This window comes from Mangifera indica, chromosome 7 (genome assembly GCF_011075055.1).
Source record: "Mangifera indica cultivar Alphonso chromosome 7, CATAS_Mindica_2.1, whole genome shotgun sequence".
Classification (NCBI taxonomy): domain Eukaryota; kingdom Viridiplantae; phylum Streptophyta; class Magnoliopsida; order Sapindales; family Anacardiaceae; genus Mangifera; species Mangifera indica.
In genome coordinates, this window is record NC_058143.1 from 13,164,174 (window position 1) to 13,184,738 (window position 20,565).

Consider the following 20,565-nt stretch of genomic DNA (forward strand, 5'->3'; position numbering starts at 1 on the left):
ATATAATATAATTATATATATATAAAATTAAAAAATTATATATATATATATAAGTCATGTTTTGCTTTATAAAGGGTGGGCCCACCCTACATTAATGCTGCAGGCCAATTTCCCCTTCTCGCCAACCCAGAGTCCTTTTACATATATTTTATAAAATATAAAATTATATTATAATATAATATTATATATATAATATATAATATATATAACCAGGGGTTGGCGACATCGCCAACCCTTGGCGACGCCAAGGGTTGGCGATGCCGCCAACCCCTGGTAATAATTATATATAATATATTTTATATATATTATATTATATATGTAATATTATATTATAATAATATTATTTAAATTATAATATATTATATATTATATATTATATTAATATATTATTATATGATAATATTATAGTATATAATATATTATAATATATAATTATATAATATAATTATAATATTCTAATTAAAATATAATATAATATATCATATATTAATATATGATATAATTTTATATAAATTAAATAATTATATATATATATAAAAATCATGTTTTGCTTTATAAAAGGTGGGCCCACCCTACATTAATGCTACAGGCCAATTTCCCTTATCGCCAACCCAGATTGCTTTTACATATATTTTATAAAATATAAAATTATATTATAATATAATATTTATAATTAATATAAATTATATTATATAAAATAAGTAATATATTATAATAATATATAATTATAAAATATATAATATTATATATAATATAATATAATATTATATATTATAAAATATTATAATAATATTAAAAATTAATTATATAAATTATAATATTTTATATATTATATTATATATAATAATATTATATTAATATATAATTATAATATTATTATTATATATATAATATATATTTCCAGGGGTTGGCGGCATCGCCAACCCCTGGCGACGCCAGGGGTTGGCGATGCCGCCAACCCCTGTAATAATTATATATATTATATATAATATATTTTATATTATATATGTAATATTATATTATAAAATATTATAATTTAATTATATAAATTATAATATATTATAATATTATAGTATATAATATATTATATTAATATAATAATATTATTTAATATTATATACATTTTTTTTTTAAAGTTGGCGTTACACAGCAACTTTCACGCCAACTATTTTTTTTTTTTTAAGTTAAATGCCCAGTTTTTTTTGTTTCACTTAAATCCTTAAATATCAATTTTTTTCTTTTTCCAGTTAAATTCTGTTACATGATCATCTTACATGGTCATTTCTTCGATGGTCATTTTTTCTCTTGTAGATTGCTCTTTTTTTTCCCCTTTTTTTTGTAAAAATCCTTACTTTGAAGAATTCTTAATTTGAAGAATTTGGTTGTTTCCTTCCTGTTTTTGTTTTTGAAGATGAGGGAGAAGAGAGAGTGATTTCTTTATAACTTTGGAAGAAGAGGAAGAAGAGAAAAAAAAGTTGCAGAGAAGAGGAGAGAGAATTTATGCATGAAAAATTGAAGAGGGGTATTTTGGGGAAGGTGAGTACTGTTGTGGTATATTTGTGAAAGCTTTAGGATAGGTGGCAATTTTGTATACACGGAATAAAAAAGTGCTAAAAATTTCAATTTCCCCTTTAACAAAGACAATAATCTTCATACTTTCCTAACTAGTTAGCCCTATCCTTGCAGAGGTGACCCTCGATCCAGTCGTGGTCATCATTGGTGCAGACGAGATTTAGAGAGTGAAGTGAAGGATTATGCAGCAAAATTGGAAAAGCTTGGGAAGAAATAGAGGGTCTAGAGCTTGAAGGAGAGCAACATGGTTACTTTACCTTTCATCCAACTTCAGTCACGGCTGGTAAGTGATGAAAACCTCAGAATTTTCTTGCCTGACAAGTGACAAGCACGATTCATCCAATGCATCTACTTAAAACGTCAGTTATATATATATATATAAGGCTTGAAATCAAAAGGGCAAAGACACTGTGCACATGTGTTGATCGCTTTAGACAATTAAAAACAAATTAACATCACGGTCATTTCCATTTTATGAACCCACTATCGTCAGCTCTGATCCATCAGACAGGACGATAATAAGACAACCGAGACAATGAAAGGCAGGTTCTTCATGATTTAATTCCAATAAATAAAATTTATTTCCCTCCACGAATTTGTCTCCCTTATGAGTTTTAGGTAATCTTTAATAATATTACACGATAAAACTGGTGGGGCTGGATGCATCCAACCATTGAGTCATGTAATTTCTCTATAAGACTTGTTAAATTATATAGGTGCACAATTCAAACCAGAAAGCTTGGCATTTTTTAAGCTTTTCAGGTGCACAATTCAAACCAGAAAGCTTGGCACTTTTGAAGCTTTTTATCAGTCAATCTTTCTCAGTATGGCAATCAGCTTAAGTTTCCTCTTCGGTCTCTTAGGTAAATAATAAATCTATATAAACCAGTTTATATACCGTTTAAATTTATGCAATAAAAGAATAATATTTTTCATTTGATCGTCTGTTTCTGCAGGCAACATAACCACCGGCCTGGTTTATCTTTCTCCTGCGTAAGTGCATATATGTATAAAAGTTTCTTATTTTTGATTTATCTTAAGTCCTTGATGTTATATATTGGTGTTTACTTCAGGAAAACGTTTTGGCATATAGTGGAGAGAAGATCAACCGAGCTGTTTGAGAGTCTTCCATACGTATGCAAATTGTTAAACGCATACTGTTGGGTTTGGTATGGAATTGTGAAGCCTAACAGTGTGCTTGTGGCCACTGTTAATGGATTTGGAGGCGTCTTGGAGATCATTTACGTCACCATATTTCTAATATTTGCTCCTCCAAGAATGAGGGTACGTTAATTTTTATTGATTTCAGTGTTTAATTATGAAATATGTGATTAATTAACATGTTAAAATCATGTGTTTTTAGATTCAAACTGCCATACTTGCCGGGGTTTTAGATGTGGCGTTTCCTGCTGCTGCAGTGTTAATTACTCAACTGGAATTCGACAGAGAAGTGCAAATCAAGGTTTCAGGGTTCTTGTCCTTGGTCTTCAGCTTGGTCACTTACGGCTCACCTCTTTCAGTCATGGTAACAAAATTTTATGCATTTTCTTTGAGAAAATCCTCATCAATCGATATCAATAATTGAATTAATGCACAGAAAACAGTGGTGACCACTAAGAGTGTGGAGTACATGCCTTTCCTTCTGTCCTTTATCCTCTTCATTAATGGAACCGTATGGACTATCTATGCTGTGATTACGAAAGATCTTTTTATTGGAGTAAGTTCCCAGCAATGCTCATAATTATATATGGTAAATTAATTTTCGCATTATTTTTTCTTTTGTAGTTGAGTTGAGTTGACTTGATCCCTAAATGCGTTTTTACAGATCCCAAATGGAACTGGATTTGTTCTTGGCACAGCGCAATTGGTGCTCTATGCAATATATTGGAAACCGAAGTCATCCAAGAGAAATTCACGCAACGATTTGGAAGATGGACGTCAACAGGAACCTCTCATCTCCACTGACAACCCAGCTACAAAGCATCAAGACGAAGAGTGAAAGCCACTAAAACTAAGAATCGGTCAAGTTTATAGGGTTAATTTCATCTTTCTCCAAGAGTGAAACCCTGACTTTACAATTTTACATCTTTTTTTATGTGTTGATTTTCGCCTTGTATTGTCCACTCATGTCATGCACTCATATGAAGATATGTATCTTTTATTTAGGGATAATAATTGAAGTGAGAATTTGGCTGTCAATTGCTTTGCTAATAGTCTGTCTGAGCATGCATGAAGAAGACTTGTGGATGGAAGTAGTAACAACTAATATGATTTCAACCGTCAGTCAAATGTGGTCACTAAATGTTGGTCACCTATGAGCCTTGCCATTGGGTTTGATAGGCAGGTAGGAAATTGATATTATACCGACAGTCGGGACGTGCATTAAATTATGAAATCTTTAATCATTATACACTATGAGTCTAACATATCACAGATAACGATTTGATAATTATCATCATCAATATTAATATCTTTTAGGCCAAAAGACTTATTCTCACCAAGGTTAGTGCTAACCCAAAAGACCTTCTCCCTTGTGGTCAACGACACCACGGCTCTCTTTGTTGTCTTTGACCACTAGGGAGAAGGTTGTTGGAAACTCCAAATCAAGAGAGAGAGTTGAAAACATCTCTTCGGATTCGTGATGATTTTAGGTTGTTTCACATTGGAAAATCACTAAAAATGATACAAATGTGCCAAAAAGATGGTTTTGGGTGTGTCGAAGTCAATCTTTAGGACGTACGATCACTAGAGAGGGAGAACACATTTTTTGGGGGTGTAAATATAATATTTTAGAATTTAAGGGGGATGACTATTAACTTTAAAATATGAAAAACCGTAGAAATCCAAGTGGTAGGGGTGAAAAAGTAACTTTTCAAAATAATGTTGGGAGAAATGATTAGTTTTCAAAATTAAGGTGAATAAAAGAAAAACTTTTTTTTAAAAAATAAAATCTTTAAATGAAGATTTTGTCTCTGACAATAACAATTAAAATTAACAGACAGATGAATATTTAAATTTTTAAAAGTTAACGGATATAAATTTGTGTTTGCACTAAACCTTGGGTGGAAGAAAGTCTTTTGACCAACTTTTTATTACTTTTGGTTATCTTCTTTGTTAGTAAAATAGTAAAAAATTTCGTTAATATTTTATTATTCATAATGATGTAATAAATAATATAGAAAGTAATCTTATTATCGTATTTATTTTACCTATTAAAAGATTATCAAAGTAATTTTAATTTTGTTACTATTTTACCCTTACTTATTAAAATTTTAGGACAAAAATGCCTTCTATTTTTAATTAAAATAATAAGTAATATAGAAAATATTTTTATATCCATTAATCTTTCATATAATATATTAAATAATATATTAATATTCTTTTATTATTTCAAACTAAATATAATAATTATTTATATACACTAGTTTTATCAAACATAATAACAAATTTATATCCAATAAATTTTTTAAATAATTTATCTTTATGATAATATTTTATTTTCAGTAATAACGTGAACCAAAAACATCCTATGAGTATTCATGCGTAGAAACATATATCTTAAATTAGAGAAACTCTACATGAAGTTTGACTATATGGTTCAGATTTTATATTCAGGTTTAACACTAAATAATGATGGGCTGTGAATTAATACGATAAAATATATGCTTTCTTATAATTAATGTAATACTAAAACGGGTCATATGAATTGGATTTCAAATAGAGAATTTAAATTTGTATGTATAAATTATCCATAATTTTATGCTAAAATCTGTACGTTAACATGCATGGGTTGAACCATTCTCATGGTGGATTTAGACCTACTTCACTTGGTTTGGTGTTATGTTTTATGAATTTGTAGATTTGATTGCAATCCAAACACATAAATGGCTAATACATTCAACAAGGTGGTCGTCTTTCTTCTTCTTGCTCTCTTTTCTCTCTTTCTTCTTGATCCTCCACCAAGCAACGATCATATTTTAAAGCTAGTAAGTTTAACGCCATATATCAACTTTGCAACTCGATTTCTGACTTCGACAATCTGATTCCTGAGAGCCCTTATTCCCTGTTTGCTTGGCTGCCTTATGGAGAAGCCTTCTTTCAGCATGTAAAAGGGAAATGCTCAGATGGGTTGATACGGATTGATTAAACTGGTAACATATTAACTTTTGTTTTGTCATGATCCTACATGCATAATTTTAATAGATTTTTGTGAAATTTAATGTATATAATTTGCAAATTTGTAGCTCTGTCGGCCTGTTAGGAAGAGTACAAAGAACTTGATTACTCCTTCAGGGATAAGGCGAGTCAGCGAATGGAGACTACATGAGGGCAGTTTTGCCATCTCCTTATGATCGTCTATTTGATTATATTAATGTAATTGATGGCGGACTATTTATGTTATGATTTCTACATATCTAAAGTTATTCATCCGCCAAAACACTATTTTCCACCCAAAGATTGACACAAAGCTAATTTCTCAACTACTAACCATTAAAAGCTTAAAAATCTATTTATCTATTAAATTTTATTATTATTATCAATAATAAAATTATTATTTAGCAAAATATTAAAAAAACTAAAAATTTATCACATTTTCTCTATTAAGTTTAAAAATGTAACAAATTTCCCCTATCCAAAGTTTAAAAAATAAACATTTTTTCCTAGGATTTTCCAGCCACCACTAAGAGCAGCCAGTGACGGCAATTGCTGAATTCTCTCTTCCTCATGGCTTCTCTCTTCATCCTGGTCCATCTTTAGCCATCACGGACCAACGAATCTCTTTGTCACAGGCAAAGAAGAGGTTTCTCTCCTCTATCCAAACAAAGATGATAATTCATCTTCGTCTCTCAGGCGAAGATGATTTGTCGTCTTTATTGGGATGGAGAAAAAAGTCTTCGTCAGTTGACCAAACTGGTTGATGATGGTCTAAGATGGACTAAGATGGAGAGAAAAGCTAGAAAGGAGAGAGAACGCAGTGGTCGTCATCTTTGGCCATCAGTAATGGTGGCTGAAAAAACTTTAAGGAGAAAAGTTGACTTTTCAAAATTTAGGTGGGAGAAATTTGTTAAATTTTTAAACCTTGCGGGGGAGCGAGAAATTTTTAATTTTTAAATATTTTGATAAATGATAATTTTACCCTTAACAGTAACAACAAAATTTAACAGATAAATAGATATTTAAATTTTTGATAATTAATGGATGGGAGGTTGGGTTTGCATCAAACCTTGGGTGGGAAATAATCATTTGGCCTCATTCATGATGAGGATCTTTTGATGTTTATGTTGGATAATTATGAAGGAAGGTTATTTTAATATTTTTATGCAAAGATTTAAATTTCTACATTTTAAATTAAGAGGTTCATGCCTATATTATCAAAAATAGTAATATTTCTCTTTCGAAGAAATTACTTTTAAAGAGGGATGTTACACATTTGAGCACATCCATCAAAAACACTTTTGATTGCTCTAGGTCTAATTTACTTCTTTTAAGGTCAGTAACTCTACAAAAAGCTATGCAACTCCACACTTTTATATAATTAAGATTTAGTTTTCTACAATTTTTACATTTCATAAGGTGAAACTTTTAACCTTTTGGATGGTATTCTATTATGTCCATGGCATGTAGTTAGCAAAACTTCTCTCCACAAATTATTTGGTAGTTTTGCATTTAAAAGCATAACATTCACCATATCAACCAAAGTTATAATTTTCCCTTTTGGCTAATTCATTTTTGTGTGAAGTGTATGATGCACTTTTTCTTATATATCATTTCATTTTCTTCACAAAAATTATTGGATTCTAGAGGAGAGCATTTACCACCTTTATCATTCCTTAAGACTGTGTTTCTCTTTTGTTTTTTATTTCCTCCTAATTCCTTAAATATTCTAAATATGTCAAAGACTTTATCCTTAGTTCCCATTAAATCAACATGTGCATATCCTTTATTATCACTACTACTATGAAAAAAATATTTATTACCACCTCTAGTTAACAAAGCATTTCATTCAAAAATATTTTAGGGTGCATTAGGTTTGTATAATATTTTATTTTCAAAATTAAATGATTACCTTGAAGATTACTGGATATAAATTATTATTATGTTTGATAAAAGTTGATAGGTATAAATAATTATTATGTTTTGTTAGAAGTAATAAAAGAATACTAGCATATTATTTTACTTAAATATTTTTGGGTATAATTATTTTAAAATATTTTTTATATTACTTGCTATATTAATTGAAAATTATATCATTTTTATCCTAAGAAAATTAATAAATAAGAATATAATTATAATAAAATAAAGATTACCTTGATAATTTTTTAATACCTAAGATGTATGTGAAAATAAAATTACCATTTATATTACCTGTCATATTATCATTGATAATAGAAAATTATCGAAATTTTTTAGTATTTATTAATCAAATAAAGTAATGTAAATCATAAAAGATAGATTAACAAATTATTTTTCTTATTGTATTCCTTATTATCAGAATTTTTATCCACCTTTCAAAAATGTTTTCTAGTCATTTTAGCTTGGAAACATATTTCACATTTTTCATTTTGTATTATACAAGAAATGAAATTATGCTTATTTATGAATTTTAAAGATCTATAATTAACATGAGCTAATCTGTTATGTTATAAATGAGAAGAGATACTGTAAGAATACCCACTCCCTACATTAGTTTTTCTGCTTCAAGAAAAGCTTTAATTAATAGCCTTTTACATAAAATACTTGCTAATATGGGATTCTCTAATATCCAGAACATGAACAACATTCATTAAAATGAGCTTTTTCCCAAAAGTAAATTGTAGTTTCACTGTTCCTTTGCCAATGACTTCTGCAGTATCATTATTTCCCATTAGCAATTTCTCATCACCATCTTCAGTATTCTTGAGCAAAGTTTTGTCACAGCAAACATGTGTAGTTACTGTGGAATCATACCACGAACCAACATTTTTATTTGGTGCTGTCATGTGAAGTTCAGATGTCATGACAGTCAACTCAGTGGGCTCTTGTTCAATTATATATGACTTGTTGGTGTTTTTAGTTTTCTATTACCTTGAGAATTTGCATTCTTTGGAAATGTTGTTTCTTTCCATATAAATAATAATATGGTTCTTCTCCTTGTGCTTTAGGAGTTGGCCAATGGTGAGATAAACTGAAGTATGTAATAATTTCTTTCTGTAATCATTCCAAGTTGAAGGCAACTTTGAAATGAATGCAAAATCTTGAATAGATTCAGAAATTTTCACCTTAAGATCTTTAAGTTTATAAGTTAATACTTGCATTTTGTCAACTTGATTCATGGTGGATTTATTGTTTATTATAGTAAATAATAAATCCACCATGGTTTTTCTCTTGAGCACATCAAGTATCTTGTGGAGACTTAATGAAGCAAAACATATCATATAAGTAATTTGGGAGATGATAATGAACGTCTTTTACAATACAAAAACACAACAATATGTCATATAGATCATATCGAGTCAAATCTGACATGACCTATCATGTGTAAGGATTGGGTCATGTTTAGGCCTGCCAATTGATGAGCCTAGCATGTCGGGTTAACCTGGTAGGATTGCAAGGCCGGTGGCACGATCTAAAGCCTCTACAGGGTTTTAATAAAGTAATCAACAGGGTTTCACAGGTCTAGTAGCATATATCATCTTTTCTCTTTTTTATGTACAAACTTGATTTTATCATAATCTTTTAACATTGGTTGAGCTAATGGAGACTATTCTAAGACATAAAAACACCATCAATTCGATCAAATAAACTTTATTTTATCCTACCAACGCATAAAATTAAAACTATCAAATCGTTTTAACTTGTAGATTTCTTGATTGATCAACTCTAAATCAGTAGAAACTAAATATCACTTTGAAATTGTTAGAAATTTTGGAAGGAAGTAGTGGAGAAACAACAATAAAGTGAATACGCCTTTAGGCAAGTAACACTTACTTTAAAGTGATATTACACCCTATTTGCTCTTTTTAGGATAATGTGATTTCACTTCCAAGATACAATAAGACTCTAGAAATTTGCATTCTACACACATTGAAGATTTCTTCGACAAATTCTATAAAAAGTAGCATGTTTCGAGTGAAAGAGTTATCAAGTATGTCAAGTGAGAAAAAAAGAAATGTTACTAAGATTTTCTATGATTATTCACTTAACTAAGGCTTATCTAAGAAACGAAAGGACATCTTTTTGGTTTGTGATTAGACACATAAACAATCGTAATGGTTATGAACAAGTACAAAAATAATTACATTGATTTGTGAATAGGCCAGAAGACTTATGATAACCCAAAGTTTATTGTAAATCTAAATTGATATTTGTTAAGTATTAAAAATATAAACTTTCATCAATAAACTATTAAAATTAATTAAAAAAATTAATTTTAGAGGTAAAATTATAATTTAACCAATAATATATTAAAAATAATAAAATATTATTCATTTTCTCTAAGTTTAGGAAACTAATAATTTTTTTTAGGATTAAATTTAAAAAAATCATATTTTCCCTTGTTGCTTTTCCATTTTCAGACGAGTTTTCTTAAGAAACCTTCTCTTTGTTTCGTCTCTATCGAATTTGAACATGATGAATTATCCAAATTTGCGCCCAACACTAATTGTTTCTATTAATTTTTACAACTCATAGGCAAGAGTTCAGATTTTTAATATTTAGTGGATTACCACAAACCTTGGGTGGGAATATGTCTTTTGGCCTTGTGAATGATCAAAACCATTTACTTGTTAAAGAAAGCAACCTTTGCAACATAACTTTTGACATATAATAACGAATAAAACCTTTAAATTTAGAAAATGATTTTAATTATTTTAATTATTCACGTGACTGTATTTATTTCTAAAATTGATTAATTATACAAAGTAGTATTGTATAGATAAATAATATATATAATTTTTTATATAAATAATAATATATTATCATATAATTAAATAATTTTAAATTAAAAATAAATAATACCCAATTACAGATTGACATGTCATTGTCATTATATAAAATTATACATATAGTTTTATTGAATTATAAACTCTATTTATAAGATCATTTAGTTGTTTTTTCTTATTCATTCTGGATTATTAACAGTGAAAAATTAAACTATGTATACAATTTTATAAACAAAAAACGATGTATCACTATATGAGTAGGTGTTGTTTTATTTTTAATTTTTAACTATTCAATTATACGATAACACATTGATGTTTATCCACAAAAATCATGCACATAACACTATTCCTTTATACTAAATACTATGAGATCAAATACAAAGTGTTAAATTAATCAATAAACCCATACATATCCATTTTGAGTATATAAATATGTCATCATATGATTAGATAATTTTGAATTAAGTATAAAATAATATCTAATTATATAATGAGATATATAAGTGTGTATTTATGTGTACTTAAAATGAGTATACGTAATATTATTTTAACTTAATTTTTTTTATTTGAACTAAAAGCCCACCTAGCCCAACCCATTTTTAGACCCAGCTAACTGGCTCATACGCAAACAGTATTAACAGGTAACAGCACAGAAGAGAACAGACTCGGCATTGGGTTTGCTTTTCTTCAACTACCGTTCTTTTATCTTATATGACATACAGATACAAGCTCTGGCAGTGGAACAATAAGATCAAACAAACAACACAACAACGAAGAATACAAACCAAAGACACAGAGATGGGTTCGCTTTCATTCTTCTCTCAAAGATTCAACTTTTCTGTTACAATCTTCATTCTTTCTATCATTTTTTTCGTCACTTGTTCACCTTCTTTTGTTTCATCATCACAACAAAACTCACTTGAAACAAAGCCAACAGCCTATCAGATGCTCGAAACCTACGATTTCCCGGTTGGTATTCTCCCAAAAGGGGTTCTCGATTATGATCTTGAACAATCATCTGGTAAATTCTCAGCCTTTTTAAACAGTTCTTGTGGTTTCTCTCTTGAGGGGTCGTATCAACTCAAGTACAAACCCACCGTTAAAGGGTACATTTCAAATGGGAAAATTTCAAGCTTGGAAGGTGTTAGTGTGAAGCTTTATTTCATCTGGGTTGATATCATTGAGGTCTCAAGACATGGTGATAATCTTGATTTCTCTGTTGGGATTGCTGCTGCTGGCTTTGCCATTGATAATTTTGAAGAGTGTCCTCAATGTGGATGCGGATTTAATTGCCACAGTGACCAAGTAAGGAAGAAGATGAAAAAAAGTATATTTGTTTCTTCTTCTTGGCAGAGATTTGTGCTTAACATGTTTTGAATTGTAGAATTGTGACTAATTGTGATTAGTTGCTATTGTATTTTGCTTATTTTGATAAATTTTTATGGGTAATGTGATGACTTTTATGATCAGATTGTAAGTAAAGTGGGGAAACTTTCAACTCCACGTTTAATTTAATCTGTGATATGAACTCTTCGCCTTTGTTGTTGCTAGACTGTTCTAGGAATTGGGGTTAAGAATCTGTGAGGTTGTTTACTTATCTGTCATATTAATATTTATTTTAAAGTTGATATTGTAGAAAGTTTTCTGAAAAATAAATGAAATTTAGGGACATGGTTCTGAGGTTTGGTTATTTGGACACCGAAGTACAGAACTTCTTGCCATTTGAATAGAACTGTTTAGCTAAGATCAGGTTAAATTGATTCAGGATAATGGCTTCGTTGTAAATTTCTAAGTTATGCATGTGTTGCTTGTTACTAGATCCAGAGAGGCATTGTAGTAGAATTTGGACAATAAAGCTTATTTGCTTTGAATTAACAAATGGGGAATTTGCTGCTTTGTTTAATTGCAATGCTCTGATGTCTATTTCTCACTGCCTTCAATAAGAATGATGTTTTCTTTGGTCAAGAACAGCTACAATTTTTGCATGCTTTTAGTTTGAGTCTGCTACTATAGCTTTTGTGTGAATGCGCCTGCAGTGTTTTGATTTTCTGTGATATTGGGGATGAAAAGTATGTGGGGTTTTGCTGTGATTTTGCTTTACCTTCCACCTTTCACTAAGTTGGTGAGTATCTGGGATTCATTCTTTCCAAAGATCGCCAAAAAATTGACTAAGCCATTCTAGAAAATGATTGAACAACTCATCTTTTTATGGTTGGTCACGGTCATTTGCTATGAGTAGGTTGAAATATTTTCCTGTACATTATGAAATCAACTCAGACTTTTAAAAGTGCTTGTTAACTTTTAAAAGAGTAGCATTTTCCTTGCGCCCGGTATTTAATGTGTTATAAATTGTATGCCTGTTTTTTTTTTAAAGACTACTTTCTGAAAATTCTGGATGAAGAAACAAGATTCTGTTGAGTACCATAGAAATATTGCAAATCCCAGGCTTGTTTTTACTGGAGTCATATAGGATTGACATATAAGACTCTCCATATAGTGCCACAGAAATTATGTAGATTAATTGCTGGACATCTAACTTTTGGCAATATGTATAACGTAATTGGGACTCCTGTTCCTCATGATTCAAATGTTGAATATCACTCCAGTTCGGGTTTAAAATTGGTATTAGCTTCACTTGCTTGTCCTACAGTGAGCATAATTCTACAAAATGTGCCATCCTTACAGAGAGGGTTACTTTACTCATATATGTTTGTTTGATGAGGGAAAAAGACCAAAGCTGAACTATTTGGAATATTCCCTGCACATTTTTTATTTATCTGGTGATTATAATGATCTTTGTTTACCCAAGTAGGCCGTAGCAAATGCCTGAGTGAGTAGTAACTAGAGGCAGTTAAACGATGTCCGACAGAATAATGGGAAAGAATGCTTACTGGGACTGAAATCGCTGAATTGTGGGAATCATCTATCAGCAATATCTTGACATTCTTGTCAAACTTTATCACACTGATGAAAACTACGGCTCTTAAATCCCTAGGCTAAAATGATGGTCAAATCCACCTTAGTTTCTGGGGATGTTTATCCTTCCTCTGGTAAGGTTGTAACACTATCATATATGATCAAACCTCAAATAAAAAAATGAAGCTTGGGCAGCATGAGCAGCAGCTTTCGCAAGGGTGGTTTTTGAGCAACCCGGAGGTCCATGAAGAAGAACTCCACGTACAGGTGAAACTCCCAGCCTAAATGCACCAGAATGTTTGACAGGCCACTAAACTTGTTGAGGCTTTTTCTTTCTATAGTATGTTCTTAGTTTAAGTTCAGTATAAGTTTTAGCTTGAAATGAATGTGAACTATGTGTAACTATGTTGGATACACAAATATGTGCACACTAATATGTGGCATTATGTGATTAAGTGATTTTAAATTAAAAATAAAATAACACCTAATCATATGATGACATGTATAAATATATATATATTTATGTACTCAAAATAGGTATACATAGTATAATATTGTCATTGAGCAACACAATTTATACTATGACTATTATCTGTCATTTCTTAAAGTTTGCAGAGGTTTGCCTTGAAGGAAGCCTATAGGAAGTAAATTAAATGTAACATTTGTACTCCAAGCTGAAGAATGACACCCCAATTCTCTATCCACATAAACAGATTAATGAATACAATAATGTTGAAAATGAAAGACAAGCTGATCCAACTACCCAAAGTGATAAAAGTAAAGCCTACCAAGACCAAGGTGGCTTTATTTAATCAATCAGATCAAATACAGTTGGCTGATGACAGGTCCACCAGTACGTAATGAAATACAAACTAGGCCGTTTTGTTGGAGCCATGACTCTTCCCACAATCTTGATTACACATCGATGATTATTACCCAATTCATACATTTAAATAAATGCTGTGTTGTGAGACATAAGCCCTTTATCTATTCCTAAATCCTAACTTAATTAAATGACATATAAAATTTGACTAAAAAATGAGAGATTGAATTATAATAAGATAAAGAATACTAAAATATTTTAGATTTTTCAATTTTCAAATATTTAAAACAAACAATTAAAAAATAAAGATTGAAATATATATTATACAAAGGGAATAATAATTTTCATTGAAATTGTTTTGATTTTTTTATTTTTTAATGAAGCCAATTATTACCAAACTTAGATTATCTCTACTTGAAAACTCTCCATGTGTACATCTTGTTTGGCTATATTTTGTCTTGCCTTTGAAGGTTTCAACTTTACCCCATTTGATCATCTTAAAGAAGAATCCTAAACTGTTGGCTAAGAAATTAATCAAATAATGCGAGTTACATAAAGAAAATGACAACCCATTTCCATTATTTATCTCTCTTCTTCAAATCGTCATATCCAATCTCCTTAATATATTTCTTTTGATTCTAATATGTTTCTGCCTTTTTATTATTTTATTTATCAGGTAAATTCTCTTGCTTTCGCTTTGTTGACCTATCTTTGCTCTCTCTCCCCTCTCTAGGTATCCAAAAAGTTGGTGTGTTTGATTCATCTTTTTCTTTATTTAGCAGACTTCTGTTTTAAAGTTGAAGCTTTCGATCTATTTATCTCAAAGGTTGTTCCTTTCCCTTGTTTACTCTCTAAAATTTTGATCTTTGATTCATTTGTATTACCTTTTTTCAGTTTTCTCAATACGCTTCTGTTCAATCTTTTTAGAATTGAAGAATTCATTTGCAATTTTCTCTGATGAAATTTGGTTGGTGTGAATTGAATTGAAGATAAAATGATGATGATGACAATGGAAGGGATGATGGATAAATCAGCATTGGATGATATAATAAGGAGGCTATTGGAGGGCAGAGGGGGAAAGCAGGTGCAATTATCAGAGGGAGAGATCCGCCAACTTTGTGTCAACGCTCGCCAACTTTTCTTATCTGAACCTATGCTTCTTGAGCTTCATGCTCCTATTCGCATATGTGGTCAGCTTTCTATCACCCTCTGGTTCCCTTGATGACATAAAAATTTTGTTATGTTTCTTGATATTGAATTGGAAATTACAATATTGATTTTAATATATTTAATGTTGCGATGCATAGAACTATTGGGGATCATCAAGAAAGCAAAATTGAAAGAGCTTCTTTTGTTTTTCTTTTCAAGCTAGTGTAATCAATGGGGAACTGAGGAAGAATTATTATCTGTTGATTGTGATAAATTGTGTGCCAGATTTGTTTATAAGTTGCATTGTAATTATGAATAAATTCTAGACAAAGTGTTGCTATGGTTATGTTAGCCATTTCAACAAAAAAAGGATACTTTTGAGGAGCATTTTTTGAAGGAAAATCTAATGTAAGATTCTGGTTTTCTTTTTTGCGAGTTGGTATGATTGATGGAGAGTTTGGGAATTTTTATCTTGGTTGATGAACATTGTGATAATCTGTGTGAGATATTTAGTTGCATTGTGATTATGCAGAAAATTTTATTATGTTTATGTTGGTCAATTTTTGAACATAAGAAGTGGTACTTTATGCTTGATGAACATGAGATACAACTCTGGTTATTAGCTGTAAAAAGGATATGTTTTTGACTAGATACAGTTTGCCTAAATGGTTGGTGTATGATTTTACCATGTTGATCTGGGGAAAATTTCAGAAAATCTGTGGAAAATTAATGCCATTTATCAGCTTGTTCTCTTTTTGCCACTGATATATGTTATTTCAAAGATTTCTGGCTTTTACAGGTGATATTCATGGTCAATACCAAGACCTCCTCAGACTATTCGAACATGGTGGTTACCCTCCTGCTGCAAACTACCTCTTTCTTGGGGATTATGTTGATCGAGGCAAGCAAAGTTTGGAGACAATATGTTTGCTTTTGGCATATAAAATAAGATATCCAGACAGAATTCACCTCTTAAGGGGAAACCATGAAGACCCTAAGATTAATCGGGTTTATGGATTTTATGATGAGTGTAAAAGGAGATTTAATGTTAGGCTTTGGAAAATTTTTACTGACTGCTTTAATTGCTTGCCTGTGGCCGCACTCATTGATGAGAAGATACTTTGTATGCATGGAGGACTTTCTCCAGAGTTGCAAAATTTGGACCAAATTGGGCAAATCACTAGGCCTACTGAAATTCCTGAAAATGGTCTCCTCTGTGATCTGCTATGGTCTGACCCTAATGGTAACATTGAGGGCTGGGCAGATAGTGATCGAGGTGTTTCATGCATCTTTGGACCGGATATAGTTGCTGACTTCTTGGAAAAAAATGATCTTGATCTCATTTGCCGGGGCCATCAGGTAAGCCACTGTCTTTGATAACATACAATATCATCGTTAGCACAGATTTGTTTGAACCTAGAGAAACTAGTTTACCTTTTGTTCTTTGAATTCATTTAGAAACTAGTTTTATAATCATTGCCAAATAAGATATTAGCACTGATATATAGTAATTCACTAAGTCCTCAATTGATAGTAAGAATTTGATACCAATTACTTTGTGTAACATACAGCCTAAACCATCTCACCTGCACTTCCTAATTATGATTTTTCTTGGTCAAATGGCAGGTGGTGGAGGATGGATACGAGTTTTTTGCTAAACGAAGATTAGTTACAATTTTTTCAGCTCCAAACTATGGTGGGGAATTCGACAATGCTGGTGCTCTATTGAGTGTCAATGAAGCGCTTGTGTGTTCCTTTCAGATATTGAAGCCATCTGATAATACAGCATCTGCAAGTGGTTCTAATTCGCGGGTGACGCCTCTTAAGAAAGTATGATTATATTTTTTTTCCAGCTTTTATTTGTTTTCTGATAATGTTTCTCCTGCTTTTATTTGTTTTTGATCTTGCCTTTTTATGTTTATTAGATTGGCTAAAGATTCCAAACCTCATTTCATTATCATTCTTTGAACAGCCCCCGAAAACTGGGAAGGCTTGATATGGAACCAGGGATTTCTGGCCATTTTCTTTTAGTTCAAATATGAGATACAGAAAGCTTGCTTCATGCTAGAGTTTCAATTCTTTTAAGACATGGAACTGAGCCTTAAGACTAGCGGAGCATGTCCAAAAGTTAATTGCAATGGGAGGTGTTATGAAAAAGAATAGAAGAATCTGTAAATCAACAAAACACATCTTCTATGCAAGAAAAGGAATTTTTTGCGTTTGGCATCCTTTGATCTCTTTTTGCAACAGCTGATTTGGTATAGGTATGATTTGCGAAATGTCTTCCCTTGATTTTTGTTTCAGTATTTGTAATTAAATTATGCCATTTGTGGTTTGCTCAGCTCTCTCCTATTAGCAGGGTGGCTCCTATTAAAGAGCTAAACTTTGTACATAACATGAGATGTTTCATTTCCAACCATTTCCAACGTTAAGAAGAATCAAGTGTTTTGCATTCAATGAAAATAATAGTTTATCACAACATTTATATTAATTTATAAAGCAAATATAAGATTCAAAGTCTAATTTTGATACTCCAGTTCTAGATCAAAGATAATATTTTAAAGATCCTTAAAAACCAGCCTGAGGAGATTTAGTTGCTAAAATACAAGCAAAGTGACAAACTTAATATGTCTGGTAAATAGCTTGCAAAGCCTCCAAAGATGAGCTTATAATCTGTCAAAATTGGTAACTATGTTATATTTCTTATCTAAAATGAAATGTAGAATCATCACAGACCCTGCAAACTAACATTGATAACTATGTTACATATAAGGCAACATTTATTGCCTAGCCGCCTCTCCTATTTCCCTGACTAACAGGATATGCTTGGTTCATCTTGCCTTCCAGTTTCCTCGCTGTGCGTTGAATAGCTGCCAGTTTTGACGTTGATTATGGCTCTTCCTTTTACTGGGTATTCGAAGAAAAAACAGGTGAACATAAAAGAGACTAATCTCAATTCCTTACGTGATTGGGAAGCATGAATAGATTAGATACAATGAATAATTATGAACAGAAAGGTAACAGCTTGAAATTGTCAATAAAATGTGAAAGTATGAGAGACTAGAGTTTGAAATGATGAACAGAGGATGAAGGAAATTTAGCACGGTAGAACAACCATCAAAACAAGTCAGATATCAAAAAACGTGTTAATAAGAATGTGCTATGATATAGGCAGGCCAACGGAGCAGTTGTCACACCTCACAAACAATGGTCCCGCTGTAAGAACCATTCCCCGCACTGCCCAAGAAACTCTGTCGCTGAATGGCATTTCCTGCAGCCACTGCTGGAAATCTTCTGACATACTGAGCTCCTTAGCTTTCTGGGGCTCCTCAGATTGTGAAATTATCCAGGAATCAGCAATCTTCGCCAAAACTTGCTTTACCAACAGAGCAAGATGTTTCTTCTACGTCAGAGTACATGCCATCAGGATATTTAACAGCGAAACCTGCAGAACGGCAGAACTCAGTGCCATTGGCGGCCCATTTGGCAGCTCTACCACAAACAAAACTCGTTTACTCCACATGGTGCTAGAACCTAGAAAGGGATTCTCATCAGGAAAATTGATATAATCAAGTATTTGGGAAAAAGAGAAATGCTAAAAATACACACTTTTTCTACTTTCTGTGTCAACCTCTCAGTCTCACTCTCCTTTAAACAAATATACAAGAGACACAGACATGGTATAGTACCAACTTGTCAATTGTTCCCAGCATCCCTCAGGAAATAATATATCAAAACTCCAATTTTTAACATGAGGATTAATCCATTAAGAGCACCAGTGCCACTTAATTTAAAGGAAGAGTATAACATGCTTATTAACTACGCCAATTTATAAGCCCCTAACTTATTGGTGACGAAGGTAGAAATGAAGCTAAAGCAATTATTCTTGGCCTAATAAACATATAGTTTAGTTCGTGCAAGTGTCAATAGAAGACTTTGTGGCCTAACCTTAGGTTTGCAAACAAAAATCTTAAATATATGATCAACTAAAACACCAAAATGCCACACCCCTAGTTCATTTCATTTTCCAAGAAATTAGACACCTGTGTCTTAGCATCCATAGAGAAGTATGCATTAGAGCACGCTTCATAGACTCTGACACAGAATGAGGCACATATCAGAGGGGGTCCAGGTTGAACGCCAACACTTTGATCACAAATTGAACATTCCAATAACTCCCAGAGATGCACACACTCTTGGTTGGCCTCCCCCTTTGAAGCCAGCCTCCTAATGGATTGCAAAGCAGCATGTGTCTGGGTAGTATCACAGCAATTCTTTTTGTGGAACACCCTACAAAGGGTCAAATCGTTGTGTCCCTTGCGTACCTTTTTTGGAGGTTTCCCTTCAGATGAAAATGGTGGGAAGTGACCGCCTTGAGAAATGCACAGCCCACCAGGATTTCCGCAAACAATAACACGAAGAATTCAATAAGTCAGGAAATACGAAGAGAAACTTCACAGCAAGAATCTTTAGCACTAAATCTTTTTAGTATCTGTCAAAAGATGAGATAAAGTTAGTATGTTTTATTTGATAATGATAAATGTATGATTTTTCATAGGAGGAGCATGAAGTCGATCTATTCAACTAAAATGATAGCAAACAAAATGTTTCTTATTGTGTTATCTCAAATCACCTTTAATGCCTTCAAAGCTCAAAGTGTTGATTTAATATTTTGGCATAAATGATACAATCATCTCAACTTCACTAGCCTGCAATTGTTGCATAAGCTGAATATGGCTTCAGTCCTCACATTGGTGGAGCTAAATCACAAGCCTTGTGAAGCATGCGTCTCTGTGAAGCAATAACGTGACAAATTTCCAATGAGAAAAGCATGGAGAGCCACTAAGCATTTTGAAAAGTTTCCAAGCAATGGAGGGAAAATTTGCTGCCATTAAGAGAAATAAAACATGGAGTTTGGTGGATTTCCCTAATGGAAATGAAGTAATTGGTCTCAAACGGATCCAAAGTGCAAATTCAATCCTGATGGGACTTTGCAAAGAAATAAGGTAAGATTGGTGGCAAAAGGGTACGCTCAAATCCTAGGTTCTCTTAGAAACTTTTGCTCTCACTGCTAGGTTTGATGCTGTTAGAATTTTCTTGTCAGTTGCAGTTTACAATGGTTAGATAGTTATCAAGTTGATGTAAAATCAACATTTCTTAATGATGATTTACTTAAGTAAGTAT

General features: G+C 31.7%; 3 protein-coding genes and 1 pseudogene across 6 annotated transcripts; 3 read left to right on the top strand and 1 right to left on the bottom strand.

The window, feature by feature from the left end:
* Positions 1–2,253: 2,253 nt before the first annotated feature.
* On the top strand, positions 2,254–3,771 carry LOC123220293 (bidirectional sugar transporter SWEET17-like). The gene is made up of 6 exons (XM_044642405.1): positions 2,254–2,435; positions 2,529–2,565; positions 2,646–2,856; positions 2,936–3,097; positions 3,170–3,289; positions 3,398–3,771. The coding sequence occupies exons 1-6, from the start codon at positions 2,399–2,401 to the stop codon at positions 3,569–3,571; spliced, it is 741 nt and encodes a 246-aa protein (XP_044498340.1). The 5' UTR covers positions 2,254–2,398; the 3' UTR covers positions 3,572–3,771.
* A 7,386-nt stretch (positions 3,772–11,157) lies between these two features.
* LOC123220082 lies at positions 11,158–12,043 on the top strand. Its single transcript, XM_044642092.1, has one exon. It carries the CDS (start codon positions 11,205–11,207, stop codon positions 11,868–11,870), a length of 666 nt encoding a protein of 221 aa, XP_044498027.1. The 5' UTR covers positions 11,158–11,204; the 3' UTR covers positions 11,871–12,043.
* Positions 12,044–14,732: 2,689 nt separating this feature from the next.
* Positions 14,733–17,819, top strand: LOC123221865 (serine/threonine-protein phosphatase PP1-like). 4 transcript variants are annotated; one of them, XM_044644822.1, is made up of 6 exons: positions 14,733–14,908; positions 15,015–15,058; positions 15,222–15,422; positions 16,181–16,740; positions 17,008–17,211; positions 17,307–17,819. In XM_044644822.1, the coding sequence occupies exons 3-6, from the start codon at positions 15,227–15,229 to the stop codon at positions 17,313–17,315; spliced, it is 969 nt and encodes a 322-aa protein (XP_044500757.1). In that variant the 5' UTR covers positions 14,733–14,908; positions 15,015–15,058; positions 15,222–15,226; the 3' UTR covers positions 17,316–17,819. The 4 variants fall into 4 exon arrangements, with proteins under 4 accessions (XP_044500757.1, XP_044500756.1, XP_044500754.1 ...); XM_044644821.1 differs by having other exon boundaries at positions 14,736–14,908; positions 15,012–15,058; positions 17,354–17,819; XM_044644819.1 differs by having other exon boundaries at positions 14,736–14,908; positions 17,354–17,819.
* A 915-nt stretch (positions 17,820–18,734) lies between these two features.
* On the bottom strand, positions 18,735–19,805 carry LOC123221498 (annotated as a pseudogene).
* Between the last annotated feature and the right edge of the window lie 760 nt (positions 19,806–20,565).